The sequence below is a fragment of the Sorex fumeus genome, unplaced genomic scaffold, assembly GCF_029834395.1.
Source record: "Sorex fumeus unplaced genomic scaffold, SorFum_2.1 ptg000044l, whole genome shotgun sequence".
In the NCBI taxonomy this organism is placed as follows: Eukaryota; Metazoa; Chordata; class Mammalia; order Eulipotyphla; family Soricidae; genus Sorex; species Sorex fumeus.
In genome coordinates, this window is record NW_026606101.1 from 71,038,593 (window position 1) to 71,065,611 (window position 27,019).

At 55.3% G+C, this 27,019-nt stretch overlaps 1 protein-coding gene across 1 annotated transcript in view; it reads right to left on the reverse strand.

Moving 5' to 3' along the window:
* The window catches only part of MED12L (mediator complex subunit 12L), a 270,020-nt gene that overhangs the window by 26,697 nt on the left and 216,304 nt on the right, over nt 1-27,019 (reverse strand). Inside the window, exons 21-35 of the mRNA XM_056121419.1 lie at nt 24,909-25,136; nt 23,633-23,774; nt 21,663-21,783; nt 21,296-21,397; nt 20,537-20,650; nt 15,601-15,794; nt 11,332-11,520; nt 10,541-10,615; nt 10,244-10,428; nt 9,238-9,399; nt 6,509-6,620; nt 4,940-5,029; nt 2,831-2,940; nt 2,554-2,689; nt 689-850 (exon numbers count right to left, since the gene is read on the reverse strand). Coding sequence (XP_055977394.1) covers nt 689-850; nt 2,554-2,689; nt 2,831-2,940; nt 4,940-5,029; nt 6,509-6,620; nt 9,238-9,399; nt 10,244-10,428; nt 10,541-10,615; nt 11,332-11,520; nt 15,601-15,794; nt 20,537-20,650; nt 21,296-21,397; nt 21,663-21,783; nt 23,633-23,774; nt 24,909-25,136 — 2,122 coding nt within the window. The remainder of the gene's footprint in view (nt 1-688; nt 851-2,553; nt 2,690-2,830; nt 2,941-4,939; nt 5,030-6,508; nt 6,621-9,237; nt 9,400-10,243; nt 10,429-10,540; nt 10,616-11,331; nt 11,521-15,600; nt 15,795-20,536; nt 20,651-21,295; nt 21,398-21,662; nt 21,784-23,632; nt 23,775-24,908; nt 25,137-27,019) is intronic.

The window sequence follows — 27,019 nt, forward strand, 5'->3', positions numbered from 1 at the left end:
GGGGGATGCTCAGGGGTGACTCCTGGCTCTGCACTCAGGAATCACTCCTGGCAGTGCTTGGGGGACCCTATGGGATGATGGGAATCGAACCCGGGTTGGTCGTGTGCAAGGCAAACGCCCTACCCGCTGTGCTGTTGCTCCAGTCCCAACTTTAGGAATTCTTTAAACAATTCTTTGTAACTTGTGATCTCCAAAAGCTTCTCCTACTGGGGCTGAGAGACAGCCTGGCACTCTACCCGGTCCCCCAGCCTGCCAGGAGGGACCCCTGAGCACAGAACTAGGAGTAACAACTAGGACACTCCAGGTACGGCCCCCAAATTCAGAAAAAATATAAACAGAGCAAACCGATCCAACCAACCAAACAAAATATCTCCTATTTAGGGGCTAGGTAGTATAGAAGATAATTTGCTCTTCTGCACATGGGTGATTGATCTCTGAGTGCACAGTCTGGTACGACCCAAAAACAAAAACAAAAATTTCCCATTCATAGAACAGTAAGTGTTATGTCTGGATCAAAATGTTGGTTGGAGAAAAATCAGGAAACAATTGAGATCTTTACATATATCAATAGAATGCATATTTGCATGCGTTTCTCTAAGCATGCACACACACACCATAGAGAAAGGGGGAAACGGTACTTTGTTCTGCATTTCTGTGCTTACACGGACGGGGAAACGTTTGCTCTTGCCTGTTTCTTATCGATGGAGTCGAACCCAGCAATCTTGTTCCCCTTGGTGTCGATCAGGGAGCCCATGGGCTCACACGTGATGATGTCACATGTCTGCTTGGGCAGCGGCAGCAGCTGGCGCACCTTGTCGATGCTCTCTGAGCGCTTATCCCCCAGCTCCTTCTGCGAGAGGGGGAGGGGGAGGGAGGGAGGGAAAGAGGGAGGGAGGGAGGGAGAGAGAGAGAGGGGAGGGGGAGGGGCAAGAATGGAGAGAGCGACAGAGAGAGAGAGGAAGAGAGAGGGAGAGGGACAGAGAGAGAGGGAGCAGGAGAGAGAGGGAGGGAGAGAGGAAGGGAGGGAGGGAGGGAAGGAGAGAAAGAGAGGGAAAGAGGGAGGGAGGGAAAGAGAGAGGGAGAGATAGAGAAGGAGAGAGAGAGAGGGAGGGAGCAAGAGAGAGGGAGAGAGGGAGAGAGAAAGGGAGGGAGGGAGGGAGGGAGGGAGGAAAGAAGAGAGGGAGAGAGAGGGAGAGAGGAAGGGAGGGAGGGAGGGAGGGAGAGAAAGGGAGAGAAAGAGGGAGGGAAGGAAAGAGAGAGGGAGAGATAGAGGGAGAGAGGGAGGGAAAAAGGAAGAGGGAGGGAGAGAGAGAGGGAGGGAAGGAGGGAAAGAGGGAGAGAGGGGGAGGAGGGAGGGAGAGGGGGAGAGAGAGAGAGAGATCACAAGGAGGGCAAAAGTGAAGGAAGGAAGTTCCCGGGAGCCGGTTCCCCATTTCCAGCTGCTGTGCAGGTCTGGGCTGCGCCTCTGAGGGGCTGAGGCCGTTTCACTTCTCTCAGCAGAAAATAGCGCCCAGAGCCAGCCCCGCGTTACCCAACTGCCACACAGTGCTGAGATGACAGAAACCCGGGGTGGCATCTGCACGGGGAGCGCCGGAGCCGCGGGGCAGCACCCAGCCCAGAACCCACAGGCGGACCCCAAGGTAACCCTCCGCTTCTCTCTCGGCCCCCGGGGAGCCTCAGGCACAGCTCTCCCCATGGGCCTGGGGGACTATGTCCAAGGTGGTGTCGCGATTACCAAACCCAAACGCGTGGGATGTGTCCTAACTCTGCTGCAGGTGCTGGGATGGGTGGCGTTGCAGGGGGTGTTTATTAGACTGTTCGGGCTCTGCAGGGGGCACAAAAGGGGGGAACAAATGGTCTGTGAATCTAAGAGTAAAACAAAACCTGTCCAAGAATTGATGGCTGAGAAATCACCAGGTGTATCTACACTCCGAACTACTACTTGGAGGGAGGAAAAGACAGTAGCGGGCAACTTGTGAATGGGTCTGGTCAGCGTGGCACGGAGGGAAGTCACTCGGGAGAGTGACGGGTGCAGAACGCTCTCTGTGGGATGTAAAGTGGGGAGAACGAGGTCCACGGCACCGAGAATTGGTCTTGGGTAGGAAGCTGCCCGCGGCGGGACACAGAGGGACAGGATGGGTGGGAGGAAGTGGGGACCGTGGTGGACGGAAGTGGGGACAGGCGCGGAGGGTGGCGGGCCGGCTGTCAGCAGGAACCCGGCCGCAGACAGCACTGCAGACCTGCTGCCAAAGATAAAATTAAACAAACAAAAATCTCCAGTCTGTGAGTCACAGGGGCGAGGGCGGAGGCCGAGAACAGACAATCCAATCAGGCACCCTCGGCTGCGGGGCATCTCCAGAGGGGTCGGAGGGAGAGGGACGCAGGGAACGGTGGGCTGGGCCAGCTTACCTTGAGCTTTTTTTTTTTTTTTTTTGCTTTTTGGGTCACTCCCGGCAGTGCTCGGGGGACCCTATGGGATGCTGGGAATTGAACCCGGGTCGGCCGCGTGCAAGGCCAACGCCCTCCCCGCTGTGCTCTCGCTCCAGCCCCTACCTTGAGCTTCTTGACGAGGTTCATGTAGGCGCGCTTGTTCTCCTCGGAGCCCCCGGGGGAGGCGCTGGGGAGGTCGGAGGCCAGGGTGCCGTTGATGAGGACGCCCAGCATGTCCAGCACCGTGGTGAAGAGCTCGCTGAGGGAGAGAGGACAGTCGCTGTCACCCTAGCCAGCCCGGGGAGCCGCCGGGGACTGGAAGGGGGTCCGAGGTGAGAGGTCATGTCAAAGCCTGGGCCCGGGTCTGGGGGAGGGGCGGGCGTGTGATGTCATCACCCACTTGTTGGTGTGCATGTCCACGGTGCCAGACGTGACGATCTGCAGCAGCAGCAGCGCCCAGTCCGTGGTCCACTGGCTACTCCTCTGGACGGTATCGAACATCCCTCCCACCTGCCGTGGCGACAGAGAGGCGCTGAGTCACCCAGCACGTGGCATGCCACCGTTTGGGCAGCCAAACTTGGAGGACTTAAATAACATGACGAGAGGGACAGTGCAGAGAGTGTTCTGCGTCCACCCCTCTCCCGAATAACTTCCCTCCATTTGCTTCACCTGTGGCTGACCCGGGCTCGGTCCACCCCCCCCCCCCCCCCATGTCCCACAGGTCTCTGGAGCCTGCCAGGAGTGATTTCTGAGCACAGAGCCAGCAGTGACCCCTGAGCATCGCGGGGTGTGACCCAAAACAAAACAGACCCCACAAAACACCCAAAAATATGTCAGAGGGGCCAGAGAGATGACTAGACACTGTGTAGGGTGCTTGGCCTTGCCTGTGGCTGAGCTGGGTTTCGCCCCCGGCATCCCAGATGGTTCCCCGAGCGAGCACTGTCGGGAGTGATCCCTGAGCACAGAGCCAGGAGTAACCCCTGAGTACTGCTATGTGTGGCCCAAAAGTTAAACAGACACACCTAAGTGATAAACCGGTTCAGGGCTTCCCCAAGGGAGCATTGCTGCACCCCCCTCCACTGCCTGAGAAGGTGGGTGCTGGGAATGGGGGACAGAAGAAGCCCCCGGGAAATGGGGAGAAACTCGGCTTGAAGGAAGCAGATCTTCAGGAAGGGCACGGAGTGACTTCTGAACTGAGAACAGGGGGCTGAGCTGGTTTGTGGGTGATCTTCTCCATCGAGCAACATATCTGACATTTTCCCTTGGGGTTAGAGAGGGGGGCGTCCCTTTGTCAGGGGAACTTCGTGATCACAGAGTAAGGAGGGGCTAGAGAGGTTGGACAGGGGTTAAGGCACGTGAGGCTGTGGGTTTAATTCCTGCACCTCAAAATCATGATGATGATGATGATACAGAAACAAACCGGAAAGGGTCAAAGGGATGCACTCTGGTTCTCTGCGATGCTGTTTTATCCGGTCACTACTGAGTCCAGGGGCTCCCAGCAGCCCCTGGAGGTGTCCAGTGAAGTTCGGGATGGGCAGGAGGGGAGGAGCCCAGGCCACCTCAGTCACCTGCAGGAATGACGTGGCTAAGGCTGCGTGCCAGCCCTGCGTGCTCCAAGCAGCCCTGGCCTGGCCTGGTCCGGTGGGAAGAGACGTTACAGGACTGAGAGGGGTAAATTTTACGTTTGCAAAGGCCTGGCTGGCTGCGGGGGTTGTGGTGTGATCTTCGAGGCAGGCGGCTGGAGCAAATTCTGGTTTATGAAATGCTTTGGGGGCTGGAGCTTGGTGCGAGTGGAGGGCTCAGTGAGCCCTGAGGTCAGCCCTTCCCCTGGCATGGAGCCCCGGGTGCGAGCGGCTATGGCTCTAGGGGCAAATTCAAATCAACCTGTTTTTGATCACCGCCAACAGTACTCAGGGCTGACTCCTGGTTCTGTACTCAGGGACCACTCCTGGGGGTGTTCGGGGACCGTACAGGGTGTCAGGGTCAAACCGGGTCAGATAGGTGCCAGGCCAGCGCCCTCCGCACTGTTCCTTCTCTCCAGATGTTTCATTTCTGCCTTTTATAAGCGACTCAGGTCCATTCAGAAACGGCCACTGCTTCCGTTCAAACGGTACACGTGGCCCACGATGACCTGGGACTGGACTCTGCAGGCTGTGGGCTCAGCCAGGGGAGGCTGCGGGGATCCAGGGGCCAGCACAGATTCACAGACGCACTTCCGGCACCCAACGGAAAGGCCACAAACCCGCCTCCCAGACCTGACTGCTGTCTGAGCGGGGGCCACATGGGAAGGACACGGCCGGGCGCGAAGGGCAGAGACCTCCCCCAGGACAGAGACTGACACAGCTCTTCCCCCACCCAGGGCGGTGTTCTGCAGGGAGCACTCTAGAACGGCCTCTCACCAGGGAACATTCTAGAAAGGCCTCACCAGGGAACGTTCTAGAAAGGCCTCTCACCAGAGAATGTTCTAGAAAGGCCTCTTACTAGAGAACGTTCTAGAAAGGCCTCTCACCAAATTCAGGCGTAGCTGCAGTGCCTCGTGCATCATCTGCCGGGCTTTGGTGTCGTCCTGGTACCGCTCTTCTCGCCAGTTACTCAAAATCTAAGGAAAACAGGGGGAAAAGATGCAGCTTTCCCGGCTCCATTATCGTGGCGCTTGTTTAAACTCAGCCATGCCAGCAACTTGTGGTCTCTCGAGCACTGTGCTGGGAGTAGCCACCCAGCAGGGCCGCGTGTGGCGCCCAAGAAAGAACGAGAAGCCACAGCCTCTGCCTGGGTTTCGCCTGAGGGCCCCAGCCGCCTTGCACTCCCATAGCAGGACAGGTGAAAACGAGGCACGGGGTGGGGGGGGGGGGCAGCAGGAGCGGGCCCAGGGCCTGAGGTGCTGTTGGGGTGGTTGGGGGCCGCCCCTTAGAGCAGACCCTGAGGGGGAACGGGGCTGTGGGGAGACGGAAATCTGCCAGGTGATGGGGGCACAGCACCGCTGCCACGGGGCTCAGCTGGGCACGATTCAGGGCGGCAGCCAATGGGCAGGGAGGGGCGAGACCCAGCCGCAAGGACCAAGGAGACAGGGCAGGGCAGGAGGGTCCCTGGGGGCTGGCGCTGGACGTGGCGGGAGGCAGGGGCCCGCGGAGCCCCGAGCCCCGAGCGACTCAGGCTTGCCCTAATGGCCTGGCTGCTGGTGTCCAGAAGGCAGGAGATGACCAATGGGCAAAGCGTCCTTGTTCCCGGCCACCAGCCCCACCCCCGTGCAGGCACAGGCCGCCCACAACCGTGGCCCTGACGCGGGAGCGCCCGAGGGGCCTCAGCCCAGCCTCCAGCCCACACTCGTTTCCCTTCGTGATGTGACTGCAAAGGCCCCAAACAGAGCCTGCCCGGGAGAACACTGAGACGCACACAACCTGCAGCCATAGTCTCTGCAAACGAACCCGCTTCCGACGGATGCATGGCCGGGATCGCTCATTCGACAACCAACGCACCCTATGGTGACCTGAGCCCCACCAAGGGTGAGCCTGAGCACAGAGCCAGGAGTGAGTCCTGAGTGCAGAGCCAGGAGGAAGCATGGAGCACAGAGCCAGGAGTAATTCTAGAGCACAGAGCCAGGAGTAATTCCAGAGCACAGAGCCAGGAGTAAGCCCTGAGCACAGAGTCAGGGTTAAGCCCTGATCACAGAACCAGGAGTTCTATCGCAGATCTATCTAAGCAGATCTATCGCAGTTGCTTTTGGGGTCACACCCGGCGATGCTCAGAGGTTCCTTCTGGCTTACGCACTCAGGAATCACTCCTGGTGGTGCTCGGGGACCCTATGGGATGATGGGGATCGAACCCAGGTTGGCGGCGTGCAAGGCAAACGCCCTCCCCGCTGTGCTGTCGCCCCAGCCCTCCAAACACTGTTTTGAGCACTCATGGACGCTGCAGAGTGAAGGCAGAGCGATCCTCGGGGTGACGGCCTTGGCTGGGGAACAGGGTGTGAGCCGTCTCTTCCCACGCGAAGCACACACAGGCTGTGCCCTTTGATGAACGGAATCTCCGCCTTCGAGAGGAAGACCAATACCTACTCCGAGCTTCTCCCACACTTTACCTGGTTGACCTGGTTCTGCAGAGACGTCAGGAGACCCTCCCGCTGTTCGTCTTGCCCCTTGAGGCAGGTCAGGACCAAGGAGAGGAAAGGCTGCTGGCTCAGGAGGGACATGCTGCAGAGGGAGGCAGAGGGCGGCCAAGGCCGGGGCCCGTTAGGTCCTGGCCCCGGGGGTTTCCTGCGTGCACTTCTCCGGCCATTAGCAAAGAGAAGTGAGTGGTAAATGACCCAGTTCAACCCGCTCCCGGCTAATGAGATCAAAGCCACAGTAATGCTCTTTAATAATTTAATATGCTCTCCTGCCCTTGAAGGCATCAATCCGTGCCCCACAAGAGCCAGGCAGAGGGCAGGAAGAGGAGAAATTGTGTTCCACGTTGGAAAATTGAATTTCGGGATCAAGCTGAAGGAAGGCTGGTTTAGAGGCAGCAGGGAGGGGAAAAGGCGGCACTGTTCCCCCCCACCCCCCGCCCCTGGCTGCATCCCGTTCGGAAGGGGTTGTCCAGGTTTCTGGGGCCTTCTCTCCAACCATGCCACGGTGCGGGGGGGGGGGGGGCTGATCAGCTGAGCCCAGCACTCTGGGCCAATTGCTCCAAAATGGTGATGCAAACCCCCTCACATGGCAGCCGGCAGCCCTGGCCCACAGGCTTCACACTGACATTAGTGCCCCATCTTGGATGATCAGAGAAGAGCCACTCGGGCTGATCGGAGTAAATGCAACCCAGTAAGGAGGGCGCTTGGGCATTCTAGGGCCGCCAAGGTGCTGTCACTGTGTGCATGAACCCATAAACGCGGCCAGTGGCGTAGCCGTCTCACCTCAACAATGATCATCTTAAAAAGAGGGGCTGGAGTGACAGCATAGCAGGGTGGGCGTCTGCCTTGCACACGGCCAACCTGGGTTCGATTCCCAGCATCCTATAGGGTCGCCTGAGCACTGCCAGGAGTAACTCCTGAGTGCAGAGCCAGGAGTAACCCCTGAACATCGCAATATTATTATTATTATTATTATTCTCATTATTATTCAGGGCCACCTTGTGCAGACGGCCTCCGAGTGAGACCGAGGTCAGGACACTCCCCAAGGCTTCTGAGCATGCCCCACCCCCAGGATGCCCGGGGTCCCCCTATGGGCACCGGGTAAGGCGTGAAGCGCCTGAGCAGAACAACTTGGGAAAATCAAGAGGGGTGTCAATGGCTGAGTAGAGGCGACTGGCTGAGACAGGGAACAGCCAGGTAACAAGCAAAGCACCCTGAGCCAGGCCCCGAGGCCAGTGTCCCACAGCGAGGGCGTCTGGGCAGAAACCTGACGTGATCCCCAGCTCACACACTGATCCCCAGAGTTGGGTCTCAGGGACGCTTGCTGGGCTGATCACGGTCTCGTTTTCCCCTCTGTGAAAGGGGGGCGAGGAGGGAGACTGCCCCCCACGACTGATGAGAGGCTTTGTAGGTTCACGTGTGCGCATGCGTGTGTGTGTGTGTGTGTGTGTGTGTGTGTGTGTGTGCATATGACAGGACTTATAGCTGGGCTGCACCCCACCAGTTACTCACTTATTAATCAGGGGATAAGAAACCTACTTCTTGGGAATCTGTTTCAACAGAAAGAAATGATTTTTTTCCCCTCTCATTATTCCTGTGGCGTGTCAGACCCCGTGTTTTTATAGGAGAGAGTATTGTTCTTTTTTGGTAATCTGGTTAGTTTTCACGTCTCAAATGATCTAAGATCTTTCCTCTGGGGGTGGGGCTGTGTATGGCACAAATGTCTGCACAGTTGGTGGTTCTGAACCTTCGTGTCTGGTCCAGAGTCAAAGGGCTACAGGAATGGCTGAACTCAGGGGCTCAAGGGCATATTTGCACCCGGTGCTCCCAGCTCGTCCTTGGTCTCAAGCACTGAGCACCAAAGGGAGTGATCCCCACGCTGCTGGTCAGGGGCATTCCCCAAGCCCTGAGAGAGGTGGTTCCACTACTCCCCACCAAAAAAAAAAAAAATCAGGAACTTCTTCAGGACCCAACATGACCAAATTATAATGTGTGTGTGTGTGTGTGTGTGTGTGTGTGTGTGTGTTGATGTGGGGGAGGGGCAGAGGAAGGGATTGAATTCGGGGGTCAATCTCACACTCATAGTGAATGCTGTACTGGGTCACCCCCATTCTTGACCCTGATCTTATGAATATTTAAAATAATTAAGTCATGAAAAAAGGAAGATTAGAGCCGGAACAACAGTACAAGCGGGTCGGGTATTTGCCTTGCACATGGTGGACCTGGGTGTGATGCCTGCCATCCCCAGAACACCGCTAGGAGTAATCCCTGAGCACAGAGCTGGGAGTAACAGCTGGGCACTGCCGGTGTGGCCAAATAACAAAGGAAAAAAAAATAGAAAGAAAAATAGAAAAGAGAAAGGAAGACTGATAAAAGCCAAGTTCAGGGACGCACTCAAGTGGGGCTGAGGAGCACTGTCCTCGAAGTACCTGGGCCCTGCTGCCCTGGCCGGTTCTGGCACAGGACCAGCACCATTTCTGACAGCTCAGTGGCCCCGCCCGGTCCCCCAGGCACTGAGCATTGCGGGATGTGGCCCCACAACCTCCCAGAAGACAAAACGAGGCCCAGCGAGACCAAGGAGGAGGAGCTGAGCGAACTCGACTCGAAGCCAGGGTGGCCCCTGGGCAGAGACCCCCAGCACCGGCAGGGGCCCCCTCACCCACCCAGATGGTCCCGTCAGTGGCCCGCGGTGGCCCCCGTACCTCTTCTGCTTCTGCCGGTCCCGCTCCTTCTTGGACGAGGACCCCAGGTGCTGCCCCTTCTCCAGCTCCTCCCCCGCGGCCTTCAGCACGCGGCCCTGCACGGAGGTGGGCAGCCGGGCGATGAGGGGGGCGACGAGCCACACGCCCCTGCGTTCAGAGGAACTGGAATCAGAAGCAGGGGTCACCGGGCTGCCGGGGGCACACGCAGCGCGGCCCAGGAGCACACGGTCGCACGGTCGCACAGAGTCACACGTTCACATGGCCACACAGTCACACAGTGCCCTGCACAGGCTGCCGGCCCACGGAGGGCTTCCTCGGAGGGAAGGCACAAACGGTGTGTGTGTGTGTGTGTGTGTGTGTGTGTGTGTGTTTAAAAAAATATAATCCGAAGGGCCGCTGCCATCGCACCATAGCACAGCGGGGAGGGCGTTTGCCTTGCACACGTCCAGCCCGGGTTCAATTCCCAGCATCCCACAGGATTCCCCGAGCACTGCTGCCAGGAGCAATTTCTGAGTGCAGAGCCAGGAGGAACCCCTGTGCATTGCCAGGTGTGACCCAAAAAAAGCAAAAAAAAAATCTATGAAAGCATTTCTTGGTCCCAAAGCCACCCCGTTTATCCGACGCTATGGTTAGCCACAGCCCGTCTGTCTCTGAGGACAGTTTCCTGCCGTGTTTAAGTGCTGTACCTTTGCTGAAGCCCCCACCCTGGCAAACTTCCCAACGTGAAAACACACTAGTACTTTACACCGCAGTGAATGACCTACAAGGCGAGTGTTGCCCGTGGATCCTTTGCACACAACCTCAGAGAGATAGAGTAAGGCAAGGTGCCTCCTCCAGGAAGATTTCCCTGCCCCCCCCCCACCCCCCGGCCTGAGGGCAAGAACAGCTGCCTCTGGCCTGAGCTCTGGGCCTGGTCGCCTGCCCGGGCGGGAGGGTTCTCCCAGCCCAACGTGCAACTGAAGTCCAGCCTTGCCCGCACAGTCTCTGCCGAGGCCCCGGAACAGACCTCAGGAACGTCTTGATTCCGTTGGGTCTCGTGTTGCTCGTGTCAGTGCCCCCGAGGCCGCCGGGGTTGAAGAGGCCCAGGCCCGACCCGGAAGCATTCAGGTCGGCCGACTGCTGGAACACCTCGATCGTGGCCTTGGCGATATTGTCCAGGAGGTTGTTCATTTCGGCCACGGAGCCCGAGCCCTAGAGAGAGAGACAGAGAGAGAAAACCAGCACTCGGGCTTCCGTCCCCTCTGCGGCCAGTGCCCACGTTGGCCGCGCCTGTGTGCACGCGGGCTGTCCCCCGTCTACTCACAGGCTCCTTCAGACATTGCTTGATCATCAGCTGCAGCTCCAGCCAGGACTGCCTGAGCGTCCACTGCTCCAGATTCTGGGGAAAAGGGGACGGGTTAACACAGGAAGGGGACCAGGTGCATCTGGAAATGGAGTGATTCCTTGCAGCAGTCCCTCTCCAGAGCCAGATGAACCAACGAGCGTCATCAGCCACCCAAGGACTTGGAAGGCTCAAAGGCTGCCAGGCCAACAGCCTCAGAGAACGCAGAAATAAACGGCGCTGACCCAGCTGCGGACATCAGGTGGCCCCGGAGAAGACCTCCTCCTCCAAACCTCTGGCCCCACCGAGACGACCCTGGTGCACGTCTGGACTCTTTGATGACGACTACAGCCCCTCCACAGGATGGACCCTCCTACAAGCATCTCTACTGAAATCCCAGATCTATGAGATGGGCGACAATAAACAGTAGCAATAACGGGTCTCGTTCCTCTGACCCCGAAAGAGCCCCCAGGGCGCCACTGGGCTACACTATCACGCGACAGGGAGGAATAGAGACGCTACCGGTGCCCGCGTGAGCAAACCGATGAACAAGGGGATGACAAGTGACAAGCGATGGGGTGGCTGAGCGTCTTTCAGCCACCAAGCTAGAGAGAAGCACTCATGACACAGGCAAAAAAAAAAAAAAAAGGGAGGGTGGGCATGGGGGAACAATCCCAGGGAACTGGAACGAACAGCGCAGACACAGAAGCAGCGACCGGGAGCGGGGAGCTGGGGCCCGAGGTCGCCCCCTTCCCAGGGTGTCCCACTGGCACCTGCAGGATGCGCTTGATGTGCTGCCTCTGCACGTTGTCGCCCTCCGCGCACTCCTTGATGCCGTGCGGGTAGCAGATGAGCTGCAGCAGCTTCTGGGCTTGCATGTTGGACAGCACCGGGTCCAGGATCAGCTCCTTGTCCGTGCACAGTCGCTCGGGCTCGCGGAGGCAGTGCTCGCCCACCCACTCCTAGAGCAAGGGATGGCAGGGAGGGGGCTAGCGGAGCTGGGACAAAGCCCCTCGGACCGCAGGCTGTGCCCCCCATCTCCCCAGCTCCGAGATGCCAGGGGCAGCCTGGAAGGGCAGCCGCAGACCCAGCCCTGGGAGAGGGGGTGGTCGGGGCCACGCTCTTGCCCCACACAGAGAAGCAGGAAGCCAGAGACAGCTTCCGGGAGCGCAAGGGCTTCAGCTGGGGACAGCAGGAAGGGAAATGTTGAAAAATCATTTACTTACCTCCCCCCCCCCCCCATGTTATTGTTTATTTTGGGTAGTTCTGTGCCACGCCCTGCTATTCTGGTGTGTCAGGGAGGACGCGCAGTGCTGGGGGCTGAATCCAGGCCGACACAAGAGCCACATCCCCAGCCCTAGTTACAGAATGTTATAATATTCTGAATCCTTAAAACATATGGTGTGGAACCTTGACTTTTTAAAAGTCTGCTAAAAAAAAGATAGTCAGGAGTGATTCCTGGGCGCAGAGCCCTGAAGACGGCAGGTGTCGCCCCCAAGGAAAAACAATGAAAGGGGCCAGGGAGAGACAGATTGTAAAGCTGGGAGGGTGCTTGCCTGGCATCCATCCCCTGCACCACAGGTGGTCACCCCAGTCCCCTCCAGGAGCGACCACTGAGCACAGGGCTAGCTTTATGGGTCACACCCGGCGATGCACAGGGGTTACTCCTGGCTCTGCACTCAGGAGTTACTCCTGGAGGTGCTCAGGGGACCATATGGGATGCTGGGAATCAAACCAGGATCAGCCGGGTGCAAGGCAAACGCCCCACCCGCTGTGCTATCGCTCCAGCCCCAAGGGTCAAAGGTATATATTTTTATTTGGGAAATGAGGTATGCTTTTAGGTCTCATTTTCTAGTACTTTTGTAATTTAGTAATGCTAATTTTTCTATTCCATAATGTCTTTGTTTTCAGAGAATACAATGTACTATATTCCAATAAGAAGAAAAAAATGTTAGAAGACTGAGAAAATTGCCTTATGTTTTATTATCATTATGAACAACGTTATTATCATCAATATTTAGTTAAATCTCAATGCACATCTATCTTTTATAGGTTTTTCGGCTAATCTGATAGAGGTGTAATTGCTACACCAGAGTCTTGAGACATTTAAGGCCTTGATTCCTGTGGTACTGTCCCCCAGAGAGGGTCTCTCAGTGTTAACTTTTTTTTTAAACGTAATTTTGTCAAAGGCCAACTCAAGACACTTAGCTGAGTAAGAAATTGTCCAGTGGGGCTGGAACAATAGCACAGCGAGTAGGACGTTTGCCTTGCACATGACGGACACAGGTTCGATCCCCAGCATCCCATATGGTCCCCCGAGCACTGCCAGGAGTAATTACTGAGTGCATGTGCCAGGAGGAACCCCTGTGCATCGCTAGGTGTGACCCAAAATGGAAAAAAAAAGAAACTGTACAGAGTAACTGAGCCCCACCTGCACCCAGATCTGCTTCTGATGAAGTCTCCTTGGGGGGTGGGGAATGAAGAGATTCCCCCAAACTGCCCCTCCTGGCAACCCTTGGCCCACCGGACTGGCTGTTCAATGTAAGATGCCGTGGACTGGGCCTCAGTGCCCCAGGGAATGCCCAGGGAGCGACGTGGTACCCAGGATGGGAGTGGGGGGCGCTGGGTGGCACCCGGAGCCCGGCCCTATCTTCCGATCTGTCCCACCACTGCACTAGGGACTCCTCTCGTCGATCACAGCACTGCTTCTCAACCCCTTCCAGACTGTGGCCCACTCCCAACCTCGTTTCCTTCCAGGCCCCCCTCTGTCCTCCTTTTTACTCCCCTAAAACTCCCGGGGGTCTGCCAGGAAGCCTGTGATCCTGGTTGAGAAATGCTGCATGAACCCCCCAGAGCAGGAGGGAGCCGAACCCAGAGGTGCCCTGGGTTCCACCCCCATGAGCAAACCAAGAGTAGGAAAAAGCACCCGTGGGGCTGGTTCAATGTCCAGTGTCTGGACCTATGTCACATCAGCGCAGCCAAGCTCTGGGCAGGCCACAGATGTCAAAGACACTGCTTGGTGCCAAAGCCGTTTCCTCCATGTGAACCGAGCAGCATTTGCCCCACAGGACAGTCACCTCTGGGAGCGTCTCCACCCAGGGCCTTGAGAGCCAGCTCCTGTCTGGGGCAAGGCGCGGAGTCCGTGGTCACTGTGAGCACAGTGATGGGAGAACCGAGACAACACCTGGGCAAGAAGAGCCGTGAAACGGGCCATCTAAGATGAGGGATGGAGGGCAGATGGGCGACGGAGGGGCCTCTTGGCCACATCATTTTGGGGCGTTGGCACTGGGGGGGACTCCCCAGTAGAGCTCGGGGCCCGGCTGCTGTTCTCAGTCAGGCTCCACCTGGCAGTGCTGTGAGACGCAGCCCACTCATCGTGGGTAGAGGAGGGTAGGTGTGTGCGTGCATTCGTGTGTGTGTGTGTGTACTCAGGGTCAGAGAGCAAACCCGGGGGTGTGTACCCCATCACTCTGAGCTATCTCCCCAGCTCCTGAAGCATGCTACTAGAATGGCAGGCCAGGGGAGAAAGGAGATAGAAACCAAAAGAGACATGAACAAATGAGATCAATCTGATGCCAAGGAGAAATGAACACGCAGAGAGATGGCTCAAACTACCTGCCGGGCACGGTAGTCTCAGCCCCGAGGGAAACAGCTACAAGCAAACGTTTAACTCCAGGGTCTGTAGCTTGGGGGTTCCGTAACCTTCTCAGGTATGGAGCTGAGAAAATGAGTCGTCACTGATATTCCTTGGAGCTAATGTTCTGAGCATGGAAGGAGGCACAGCTGATACAGAACGGGACACAGTCCTTAGGAAGAGAACTTGGTGGGGTTGCACTGGGCCAAGCTTTCAGTAGGAACTGATGCTTTACACAGGCGTCTATCAAGACGGGGCTCTCCTGAGCTCTGTCTGCTGGAGGGCTGGCAATCAACCAGCCTCGTCCTACAGGCAGGAGGACAGCAAGCTCTTTGGCTACACCCAGCAATGCTCAGGACTTCTTCCTGGCTCTGTGCTCAGGGTCATGCCTGGCACCGCAAATGGGGACCATATGTGGTATCACTGCGGACTGACCCAGAGTTGACCGTATGCAAGGTGTAGCACAGTCACCCCTGCACAGCCTCACTGGGGCAGCAATGGGCACACTTAAGGGCCCCGTTTCTAAGAGGAAGAGGAGGAGGAGGGGGAAGAGGAGGAGAAGAGAAAGGAGGAGGAGGAGGAATCCCGCCAACATTTTGTAAAGCTCCTAGTCAAGACTGGTGTGTACAAGAACCGAGGCAGAAGCTGAAGGGTGAGCAGGAGGATGCCAAGAGCAGACAAGAGGCTCCGTCTCAGGGTACTTTCCCATGCAAGGCAAAAACGACGAACCATGGGTGAGAAATCTGGTGGTTTTTGGTTTGGGGGCCCTGTCTGGCTGTTGTCAGGCTTGCTCCTGACTCTGGGGGTCATTTCTGGCACTTCTGGGGGCACTCTCTGCAATGCCGGGGATTGCACTGGGGTCAGCCGTGTGGAAGGCCAGTGCCGAAGCCTCTGTACTTCTCACGAGCCCCAGAAGAAAACTGGAAGGAAAACATGATGAAAGAGCATGCCCCACAGGAGCTAAACAGGAACGCACTGTTTGATGCGAATCCACAGGAAACTCTGGGGGAGCCCCACATTGCAGGGACAAGTGACACAATCAGAACAGGGCCTAGTAATGGCCGGGCTTAATATTCTTATTGCTGACCTCAACTTTGGTCACTTTAATAAAGAACAATCAAGTACTGGAGAGCAACAGAGATGAGCTCCCACCACCGACCCCTGAGCGGCTCAGCCCAAAAAGCAAAACCACAGCGCATCAAACAGATACGCATCCACACAGAACGACCAGGCGAAAGGGCGAAAACAGGGGGCCCCGGCAACGCAACTTTCCAGCAAATTGGAAAAGACTAAGAAGAAAGGCCGGCAGGAGAGGAAGAGGACAGGTGTGAGGCCTCCTGGGAGAAGGAGCCTCTCGCCCCCGGGCAGCGGCCGTGCCAACTGGGAAGCAAGCGAGCCCGGGAAGTACCTGCTGGCAGATGGTCCTGAGCACGTAGCGGGCGTACTCCCTCAGGTTGGCCGTTTCGATGGAGACGCCCTTCCCGCAGGCCTTGGCCCCCTGCGAGGCGGCCCACAGCTCCTCGGCATTCCCGTCCCGCCTCAAGCCCCGCACCGGGAAGTCGTCGCTCTTCAAAGCGTTGTTGCTGCCAATCTTGGCGTCTCCTAAAAGAACAGAATCACGGAGGCAGAGTTGAAACGGCCGCGGAATATTTGCAGAGCACGCCAGGCCGGTCCACTGGAGTCTGACCTGCGGGCACGCGGCGCAGGTGAGCAGAAGAGGAAGGAGCCAGACGACAAGTGCAGGAAGTGGGGCCGGAGTGATAGCACAGTGTTTGCCTGGCATGCGGCCGACCTGGGTTCGATTCCCGGCCTCCCATAGGGTCCCCCGAGCACCACCAGGAGTGACTCCGGAGTGCAGAGCCAGGAGGAACCCCTGAGCATTGCCAGGCGTGACCCCAAGAGCAAAATTAAATAAATAGTAAACAAATGCAGGAAGTTTCTGCAGATATGGGGGAGACGGGAGGGGAGGGGGAAACTGGGGGAGACACAGGCCCAAGACTCAGTGATGCTTGTGCCCACAAAAGTCTTTACAGGGACTGGAGCCATAGCACAGTGGGGAGGGCGTTTGCCTTGCATGTGGCGGACCTGGGTTCGATTCCCAGTATCCCATATGTTCCCCTGAGCACTGCCATGAGTAAATCCTGAGTGCATGAGCCAGGAGTAACCCCTGAGCATCTCCGGGTCTGACCCAAAAAGAAAAAACAAAAACACCTTTACAACTAGCAGGGAGAGGCAAGGGATGTGGATTTCACTGATATTTCAAGCACAGGTATATTCAGATTCATCTGATGAGTGACATGAGGTCACTCATGGGCTCCTAAGCTCCTTTTCTGGTTCTCCTGGTGAAAACGCTTTTTACCTTCCCCGGGAGACAGCGACGGGCAGGGCACGTCAAGGCTGCCCCGGAGACAGTCTCTTGTCAGGGGCCCCCATACGGTCCCTTTGCTCCGCAAACATCCAGCCTCCCATACCCTCAGCACGAGGAAACTCAGAGCTTCCCGCCAAACACAATCCTGGCCGGGGACAAAGCGCAGAATGTTCGCATCTTTTTCACGGTCAGCTGTCTTTTCTGACTGTGAAAAAGAACCACCGTCGTTGGCAGCGAGAAAATACACTTTGGTCAGGAAGATGGTTGGTGATGGAAGTCTCCCAACTTTGGCCTGTTTACACAAACCATCCAGAATGTTCTGGAACCCACAAGAATCCCATTAGATGAGATCCTCTCGGCCTCCCTGTGGGTAAAACCAAGCCCAGGTTAGCACAAAAAGCCTTTTAAAACGCTCAGGTCAGCCAAGAAAAAGCAGAGAGGAGGACAAAGAAATGCGAGAACCGAGATTGCAGAGTGACCTGTAAAACTGGAAGTGGGGGGAGGGGGGGTGGGGGGAGCCAACACACATCTCAACTCCTCCGTGGCTCACGGGACATCACGAGGCGTTTCTCATCAAATCCATCGAGAAGGCAGCGGAGAGTTCAGTGGGAAGGTGCTCACCTGTCCATGCCCGACCCGGCCCCGTTCGGTTCCTGTCACTGCCTAAGGTCGGGAGCCCCGTCGGGTGTTACCCCTGAGGACTGCGTGTGTGTGGCCCCCAAATAACAACTACTAAAATTACCACTACCAAAAAAAATCCACTGGGAGTGAGTCTCACCTACCTACCCCACAGCGGGCACTGTCCACTCAGGAGGGGTCATCAGGAGCTGAAAGATGTGACGCCACAGGCACCAAGTCTCATGGGCCTCTCGCATGTGAGGTATTTGCTCTAGCACCGAGCTCACCCCAAGCCCCCGGGACCACCCCGTTTTCACATGCTCTCTTCAACTTCAGGCCACTTCAAGCACAAGTTCTACACCGGGGGCCAAGCCATCTCGGAAAGGAGCTACCAAAAGCCACGAAACAGTGCTCACCTCCCAGGGGGCAAACGAATCCTGGAAGTCAGGACCGAGGGAGCCCTAGTCAGCACCTCCCAGGGGAGGAGGATAAATGACCATGGCCGTCAAAATAGAAAGACAGGCCCCGCCAAACAGCCCAGGAGAGCCCCACTCGGCTGAGTTCGGGATGACGAGGAGGGTTGAGGGTTTCCATGGCACAGACAAGAGGACAAAGAGCTTGTTCAGGCCTGAGCACAGCCGGGTGTGGCCGGAACGCCTGGCCCAAGGCTCTGCTGACACCCAGCCCAGAACAACCTTCTACCAGGAACTGAGGCCAAGTGAAAAGGTCAAGGGGAGGCCTTCAAGGAAAATCGGGGGACCCAAACCACTAGGCGATGTTGCGCCATTAAATGCAGCCACTGGGGCTGGAGCGATAGTGCAGCAGGGAGGGCGTTTGCCTTGCACGTGGCCAACCTGGGTTCGATTCCCAGCACCCCATAGGGTCCCCCTGAGCACCGCCAGGAGTAACTCCTGAGTGCAGAGCCAGGAGTCAGCCCTGTGCAATGACGGATGTGACCCCAAAAACAAAAACATAAAAATAAAATTAGATTTAAAAAATGCAGCCATCGGCCTACTTGAAGAGACTGGCCAACGTAATGTGGAGTCAGTCTTCCTCAGTGTCCAGAGGACACTCGTCCCAGCAGGGGTGGAAATGGCGACCTTGCAATGGCCAAAACTGTACACAGACCTGCACTCCAAGGGCAAGGGCTCCCTAAGAAGCAGCTGTTTTGCACTGCCACAGTAAAGAAGAAGAAGAAAGTGAACCCCAATTCTGTGGCTCCCCACGTTTAGTAAGTAGAACTTCCTTTCAAACACCACTGGTGCAGTTGTACTTAAAGAAGTGAGGATTCTGTGGTTTGTTTGGGGGCACACCCGGCAGTGCTCAGGGGTTATTCTAGGTTCCAGACTCAGGAGTTACTCCTTGCGGCGCTCCGAGGACCATATGGGATGTTGGGAGGCTGAGTGCCAGGCAGATGCCCGACTGCAGACTATCACTCCGGCCCCAGGACTTTTTTTTTCTGGAAGTAAAACAGCTTTACTTAAGGAAACTCAGAGAAACGAGAGCGGGCAGAAAGACAAGTGAGGAAGATTCGAGAAGGAACACAGACTTCTCCAGAGGGGGCCAAGCGAGGAACACCAACACGGGTTGAGACGGGGACCAGTCTTCAGGATGGAGCTGAGCTAAGAAACGGGGATTTAATGTTGACTGTATGATACCTCATGCTCCCAAGCTCAGGGGTACGCACCCCACCGCCCCGGACCCTGCCTCCTCGGCCCCCATGTGGCTCTCACACTCCCCTTCACAAAACCCAGGGGCACTTCAAAGGAACAAACACAAACATGCATATATACATCCACATAAATGTGCAACAACATGCTCCTTAAATGTGTGTTCGTTTGCTGTTGTTTTAGGGGCTACAGCTGGCGGTCCGTGCTCAGGACCCCATACATGGCAGCAGGGGTTAGCAGGATGGAAGACAAGGCTCTCCCCTGAACCCCAGTCCCAAGGATAAGTTCTTTCTTCGTGAGGGGCATTCCAGCAGTGCTCAGGGCTTACTTCTGGTTCTGCTTCGGAATCATTTCTGCCAGGGCTTGAGGAGTGGGCACATTTGGAGCTGGGGACTGAACTCTGGTCAAGAACAGGCAAGGCTGCTATGGGGACAGGCTTAAGGGGTGGTTGGGAAAATTGGAAATAATGGTGATGGGAAGGTGCGGTGGTGGTGGGACTGGTGTTGGAATACTGAAACGTCTGTAATGAAACTGATGACTTTATAACTTTATTAAGTTATAAGATCGGGGAAAAAAAAAACAGGAAAGGCAAAAGCCCATCACTGTACCGTCTCTCTGGCCCAGAAAAGTGAACTTTAAATGTGAACTTTTAATAATTTGATTCTAGCCCTATTATCCTCATTATTATATTTGTCCTCATCCTTAACCATTACTGAATAAACCTTCTCCAACGGAAATATAAAGGGAAAAAGCTAATGCTCAAATATATTATTTACAACAAGTCAAAAACCAATTTCTCTTTACATACATATTAGGGTCACAGTCACGGTCCTCCTGTTATTCATCAATTTGCTCGAGCGGGCCCAGTAACATCTCCATCGTGAGACTTGTTACTATGTTTGGCACATCGAATACGTCACGGGGAGCTTGCCAGGCTTTGCTGTGCGGATGAGATACTCTGGGTAGCTTGCCGGGCTCTCCGAGAGGGGCAGAGGAATCGAACCCAGCTTGGCTGGGCCAGCTGCGCGCAAGGCAAACGCCCTACCGCTGTGCTATCGCTCCATATTACATACATACATATTTCTCCTTACATCATTTCTCTTCTAATCAAAGGGAGCATTTTTGATACTAAGAAATTACACCTGTTTCTTGGTCAAGACCCAAGCTCATTCTGGTACAAACCAGGTACAAATAAGGTACAAGTGAGGCAAAGTGAAGCTGTGAGCCTTCCTAGTCTCCCTCATCCTGAGTGAGCTCTGGCACATAAACGTGGGCAGGTGGTCAGGGAGACAGCTCAGGAGGCTGGTGGCCTGCGGGACGGAGGCTGGGCGCTATCCCTGCTCAACGCCAATGAGAAGCAGAACCAGGCAAAAAAGGGCAGCTTGGACAGGGTGCGTTACCGGAGACAGAACTGGATATGGAGCCATTTTATAGATCAGAACAGGAACCTTCCGGGTTCCCAGACCACCCCTGAAGGCACTGCATGCCAACTCCCCCAGGACTGGGGGTGACGGGCAGCCTGCGCTGTGTGTAGGGAGGAGGACTGGCCGAGGGGCTCGACAGCTGCCTGGCTGTCCCCAACAGAACCAGACAAGCAAGTTCCTACTCAAGTTAGCTGGAATTATACCCGAATCGACGGGCTGGGTCTCCGTGGTGGGTCAGCCCGGGCCGTACCCACGCCCCCTTACCCAGCATCATGATGGCCTTTAGGACAGCGAAGACGGCCCCCACTTCAATGCCGTTGTGAGCTGCGGCCAGGAGGTGTCTGTCGCAGGAAGATCTAATGCCCGGGAAGGGTTTGCCTGAGGAGAGAGGATCCAGCAGGTCAGAGTCCCCTTGTCGCCTGCACCTGCGCCCAGGGGCTGGAAGGGCTGCCTGCTGGGTGGCAGTGCCTCAGGCCAGGAGCTGCTCTGCAGAGGCTTCCGGGGCACTCCAGCAGCCCGGCTGACAGTGCTCGCTCCACTTTCCTGTGTCATCATTCAACCAGGGTGCGGAAATGCTCGTGGGGCTTTGGTCCACGTAGGCAGGTTATCCCACGCACACAGTTCTGGGTTTTTGTCTGTTTCTGGTACACAGCCGGGGATGCTTGGGGGTTACTCTGGCTCTGCACTCAGGTCTCACTCCTGGCCGAGCTCAGGGAGCCTGGAGGGGCCTCCTCCAGCCTGGCTGTGTGCCACACAAGTGCCCTACCTGCGGTACTATCTCTGGGGGCCCTGCACACACTCCGGGGGGCCTTACTCCTTCCACCTCTGCCCTGCTGAGGCCCACCCACCTGCACCACTGGGGCCCGGAGCGAGGGGCTACTCTAGGACTTATTAACTCCTGTTGGACTTCCCAAACCCAGGAGGGCCGTGACTCAGCAGGAAGGTGCTCAGAGGCGCCAGGCCCGCCCACGCACCATTCAGGAAGGACCTTCTGGAATGTTCCACCCACTGGTCCTTGCTCACCCGTGGCTTGATGCAACAAGCAGGCCTGGGGAGCGTGGAAGAGATGGAGCAGGAGGCGGCAGGTCATCCTCGCCCCGGGCTCGGCATCTGCGTCTCCACAAGCTAGAGAGAGAGGAGGGGCGGGGCGGGGTTCAAAAGCAAGTTTTCTAGCACCTTCTAGAAGAGTCCCGGGCGGCCTGCTAAGCCACCGTTTATAAAAACGCTCCCCGCGGGAGGGCGGTGAAATACCAGCTAGGCAGGCACCCACCTGCACGGGAGAAAGGGGCGTGGCTGTGCGGTGCCTTTGGGGCTGCCCGAGGCCAGGCCCCGCCCACCCGGCCGGCCTGCGCCAGCCTGCCCGCCCTGGAGGTGAGCTGGGGACCCTTACCTGCGGCTAGGAGCGAAGGCAGAGCCACGTGCTGCACGACGTCCTCCAGGGAGAAACACTGTCGTGCTATCAGAATAGCAATGAAAGTAGCTAATGAATCATGGAATGAAAGGTCACTCACCTTCAAGAAAAACATTGACACGTTTTAATACCTAACCCCCCGGCAGCTGAGCGCTAAGATCAATACTCTAGAGGGGGCTGCGGCTGGCATTGGGGGCCCTTAAAGCTCGCCAAGGCTAGCAGGGGCCCCGCATGGGGGTCAGCATGGCCTGCGAGGGGTGGAGGTGGGGTCGGAGAATGGGGACCACCCTCATCCCAGGGCGAGCGGAGCAGACGCCCAGTTGGACCCTGAGTGCACAGTCTGGAAAAGCAAAAGAAAATCCAGGAGCTCCTAAAAAAATGTGCAGGATGCATAATAAGCCTCTTGGTTTTTTGTTTGTCTGTTTGTTTGTTTGTTTTCTTGGGTTCAGGTTCAGAGCACTGGGGAGCCAGGTAAGACTCTAAGGTGCCCCTAACTGAGCGGGGCTCTCAGTTATGTTGGCGGGTTCCTTTGCCAGGACCCGAAGAACTAGATGTCCCGGACTCAGTTGCATATCCAGCTCTGAAGCTCTCCAATCGACTCCCAAGTCTGAAGGCAAGAGGCTCATCCTAAGTACGAGTGAGCAGGGTTTGTGAGGGACCTAGACCGCCTGTGTCAACAGCAGAACCCCGAGGGGCTGGAGCAATAGTACAGCGGGGAGGGCGTTTGCCTTGCACGCGGCCGACCCGGGTTCGATCCCCAGAATCCCATATGGTCCCCCGAGCAGCGCCAGGAGTAATTCCTGAGTGTAGAGCCAGGGGTAACCCCTGTGCATCTCCGGGTGTGACCCAAAAAGCAAAATAAGTAAATAAGTAAAATAACCCCGGGATTCACGCCATTATTAATCCCAATGGTACAGATGATGAAGCAATGGATAGGAAAACTGAAGCAAAAAACAAGACATAAAGGAATTAGGGGAAAGATAGACACGCAGTTCTCGTCTGGCTGGGAAATAGCTAGGACTTTAGCAGGTGCTAAGAGTGTCCAGACAGGGTCGCCCACAAAGCACTGGGGCAGCAAAGAGACTGCGGGAGCTTTTCACCGGGAGGTGGGTTTTCTAAAGCACAAAGCTCTGCAGACAGAGAAATAATAAAATCCCAACTCGGCAGGCACTAGGTTGAACTTGAGAAATGAGTGGCCGAGCCCGTCCCTGGGTGAAGGCCCCTGTCGTACATGCGGCAGACCTGGTGTGCTCCCTGGAGCTACACACTGGACCCTGAGCCGTGCCAGGTGTGACCTCTGGGCACGGAGCAAGAGTTAGTCCTGAGCACTGCTCCAGAGGAACCCAATGCACTTGGTTAAAAGGATAAAGGGCTCCGAAGAGAACCTGGGGAAAAAATCCCAGCTCACAGTTGTGTGTGTGTGTGTGTGTGTGTGTGTGTGTGTGTGTGTGTGGTGGGGGGGGGTGGGGATCAGCCTCTCTGCTATATAGATGCAGATACCTACTTCACTTCTATTTATTTCTCCCCACTTATTTCATGCATGATGACCACATTCTGGTTTACGACTTTTGGGTAGTGAAAGGCGGGGGGGGGGGGGGGGGAGGAGGGGGGAGTGTCTTGCAAAGTTAAAGACAGTTATCAATAAAGAAAAAAACCTAATCACCCTCCAAGATATGGGTCAAAGGGCTAAAGCACCTGTATAGCATGAAGGAGGCCTGGGTTCGATGACTGGCACCATGGGGTCCTCTGGTACCATCAGAAGCAACACCCTCCCCCACCCAGGCACTAGGACATCTGGAGTACTACCCGTGCACCCTGAGCCAAAAAAAAAAAAAAAAAGGAAAGGAAATAAAAGTAAAGAACCCCAAGCAAAACCAAATTAAAATTTAAAAATCACTCACTAAATACTTCATTGTACAGTGGAGTTTTCGACAAAAATGAAAACTTACATCCACAGTGCAAAGCACATCGTTAAACCCCCACACATGATTGGAGGAACAGCACAGGGCCTTGAGCACGCCCAGCCACTCGGAACTAAGCACAGTGCAGCAGGCCGTCAGCTCGGACGAGAAATTGGCTATGTCGTTGATCCTGGAAGGCAGAGGAGAGAGCACGCCATGATGGGATGATGCGCACTCCACTCCCACCCACAGTCCACGCACTTCTTAGATTCAAGGATCTAGGGAATCGACAGCCCCTGCTAATAACCCAGAACCTGTAGCTACGTGACTTTCGATGTTTCCCAGGATTTAAAACAACTGGGCAACAAACAGCTATCAGGGAAAATACCAATCAGCAGGATCTCAGCTCGGTGAACAAATCTGCCTGACAAGTGGACGTTTCTAAGGGCCTCATAAAAACTTGAGACTCTTAAGCACCATGGCCTACACAGTGTTTCAAAATGCAGGTCATTTTCTTTCTTTCCTTCTTTCTTTCTTTCTTTCCTTCTTTCTTTCTTTCTTTCTTTCTTTCTTTCTTTCTTTCTTTCTTTCTTTTTCTGTTTTTTTGGGTCACACCTGGTGATGCACAGCAGTTGCTCCTGGCTCTGCATTCAGGAATTACTCCTGGTGGTGCTCAGGGGACCATACAGGACGCTGGATATCGAACCCAGGTCCAACGTGTGCAAGGCAAATGCCTGCTGTGCTGTCGCTCCAGCCCACAGGTCAGTTTGTCTTTTCACTATACTGTATCACTGCCATCCCATTGTTCATTGATTTACTCAAGTGGGTGCCAGTAACATCTCCATTCGCCCCAGCCCTGAGATTTTTAGCAGCCGATCCTTACTTGTCTTTCCCAACGATTGGAGGCTCTTTCAGGGTCAAGGGAATGAGGCCTGTCATTGTTACTGTTTTTGGCATATCGAATACACCACGGGGAGCTTGCCAGGCTCTGCCCATGCAGGCGGGATACTCTTGGTAGCTTGCTGGGCTCTCCGAGAGGCATATATTTCTCTCTATGATTTGTTACCTACTATACATACTTTACAAATGCATGAATAACTTGTATATGATCTTAGCCAGGAAACCTTGTCAGGTTAAAGACTCCCCATAGAAAGATAAATTTGGGAGGGGAAGAACATGGAAAAACAAAAACAGAAAAAAGAAAAAATCTTCCCCCAAGATGTCAACCAAGGCCAAGGGAACTGTGAAATGTCACCCCAGAGTCCCCCCCCCGCCCCAGCAGTGGTGGTATGGCTGACCGGTGATTTCAGGGTCATCAGCTCACCTTCCGGCGTCCTGATGGCCCATACATACATTCATGAGCGTGTTGCAGACGAAGCTGTAGCGGTTGGCTGCATTGTCACTAAGGATCTTGCCCAGGACTGAGTAGTTGATGCTCCGGGCCGACGGGTTCTCAATAAAATCCATCATGAAGTCTGGATCCCATCGCAAATTAGAATTCGCAGGCATCACATTGTTATATATGGTCTGCTTTACTTTGGAACAGGCACTACTGAGGTTAGAAGAAGCAGAGTTACAAACAACACAAACCCAAGACCAACCCGGAAGGGACGTCACACAAGGACAGTTTCTCTACTGCTGGTGCCGGGGATGGAACCGAGGGCTTTCCGAATAAGAGGCACGGGTTTGTGCACTGGGCCGCATCCCAGAAACAACTGTAATGTGTCCTACAAGATTCACGTTACACATTTTAAACATTCTGACGTCTTAGTAATTGGTCCCCGGGGCAGAGTGCCTGGGATGGAGTAGTTGCTCAATAAATGATGGCTGAATGAGTGAAAGACATCTTTATTTCCCAACTCTCCTCCACATTTTTCATGACTGGGAAAAAAGAATTTAACCAAGGTGTCTCTGAATAATGGAAAATGTTATGGCTTAAGAATAACTTGGTATTTTAATCCCAAACAGTCTGCTTCCTACAAACTTGTATCTCCAGCTATAAAGACTTCAGGAGAAGGTCAAATGCCAAGGTCATACTACGCCCTGTGACACTTATACTACGAGAGGGTCCTCATATGCCTTCAAGAAACTGGCGTTCTGGTCAAGGGACAGTGTGGAAAGGCGCATCCTATGAGAGCAAAGATTCTTTTTGCACCTCAAGAGTCATGCGGAGTTTCTTCTTTCACTTGTTTTTTTGGTTTGGGGGCCTCACCGATGGTATTCAGGGGCTACTCCTGGCTGTGCTCAGGGATCAGTGCTCAGGGATAATATGTAGCATTCGGGATCAAACCCAGGTCAGCTGCACGCTTTGGCCCCCTGGTTGTGTTTCTTAGCAGGAATAGAACCTATCTGAAGAGCACAGGAGAGGTTTTGCCAAGTTGCCGCTTAATGAGATCTAGTGTATCCATTGTGCTTTGCAAGAGGCTCCCAGACGTTCCAGCTTCAGGGAGCCTCTTGATTCCACACGAGCGATCATTCTCAGCGGCTTGCCCATCCGCAAGGAACGTTCACCACCTCTACTCGAGGGCTCTCCTTTTCCTTTGAATTCTGGGCAATGGGTTTGACTGTGTGAAATCTGTAGCCAGGAATAAGCTCCTCTAAAACGAAGAGTGATGCAGACTCTGCCCTACACAGCTGCCAAGGTCACTGCCCCGAGAACAGAGATTGATGAGCTCAGTGTATATCGCAGAATGTGGCTTGAGAATCAGCTGGGGTGCTGGCCCAGAATTAGGATGTGGGGGTCCCACCAGAAAGAGGTGTGCTGAATCCACAGGGGTAAAAAGCCGGCCCCGGTAGACATCAAAGGGTATGCAGAGCCAGCTTGACTCAAAATGTGTTCAAGAGAGAAGGGGGTGGGTAGAAGGACAAGGACGGGGTGGAGAGAAAGAGACAGAGAGAGAGACACACAGATAGAAAGAGACAGAGGCAGAGAGAAAGAGAGAGAGGAAGAGGGAAAGAGAGAGGGAGAGAGGGAGGGAGGGAAGGAGGGAGAGAGGGAGAGCGGGAGGTAGTGAGGTAGGGAGAGAGAGAGAGAGAGAGAAAGAGAGAGAACCTATAATCCTCGGGGCTTTGAAATATCTCCCATTTCTTCTCTTAACTCAGGGCCCACTTTTACTTGTTTTGTTTTGGGGCCACACAATGCTCAGGTGTCACTCCTGGTGGGGTTCAGGAGGCCACGTGTGATGCCAGGGCGTGAGCCTGGGTGGGCTGTGCCAGGTCCTACCCGCTAGACCATCTCTTTGGCGCCTCATCACATTTTTCACTCAACTTTCCACTCACTCTCACTTGTCCTCTTGCTTAGTTTGCTTCACTTGCCCTCTAAGAACGAATCAGGAACAAAGTGCCCGTGGCGGGTGGGTTCGGGCCTCCCATCTCCCACCCGCTGAGGGCCGAGGCTTCAGCAAGAGCGAGGCCATCCTGCTCTAGACTTCTGTG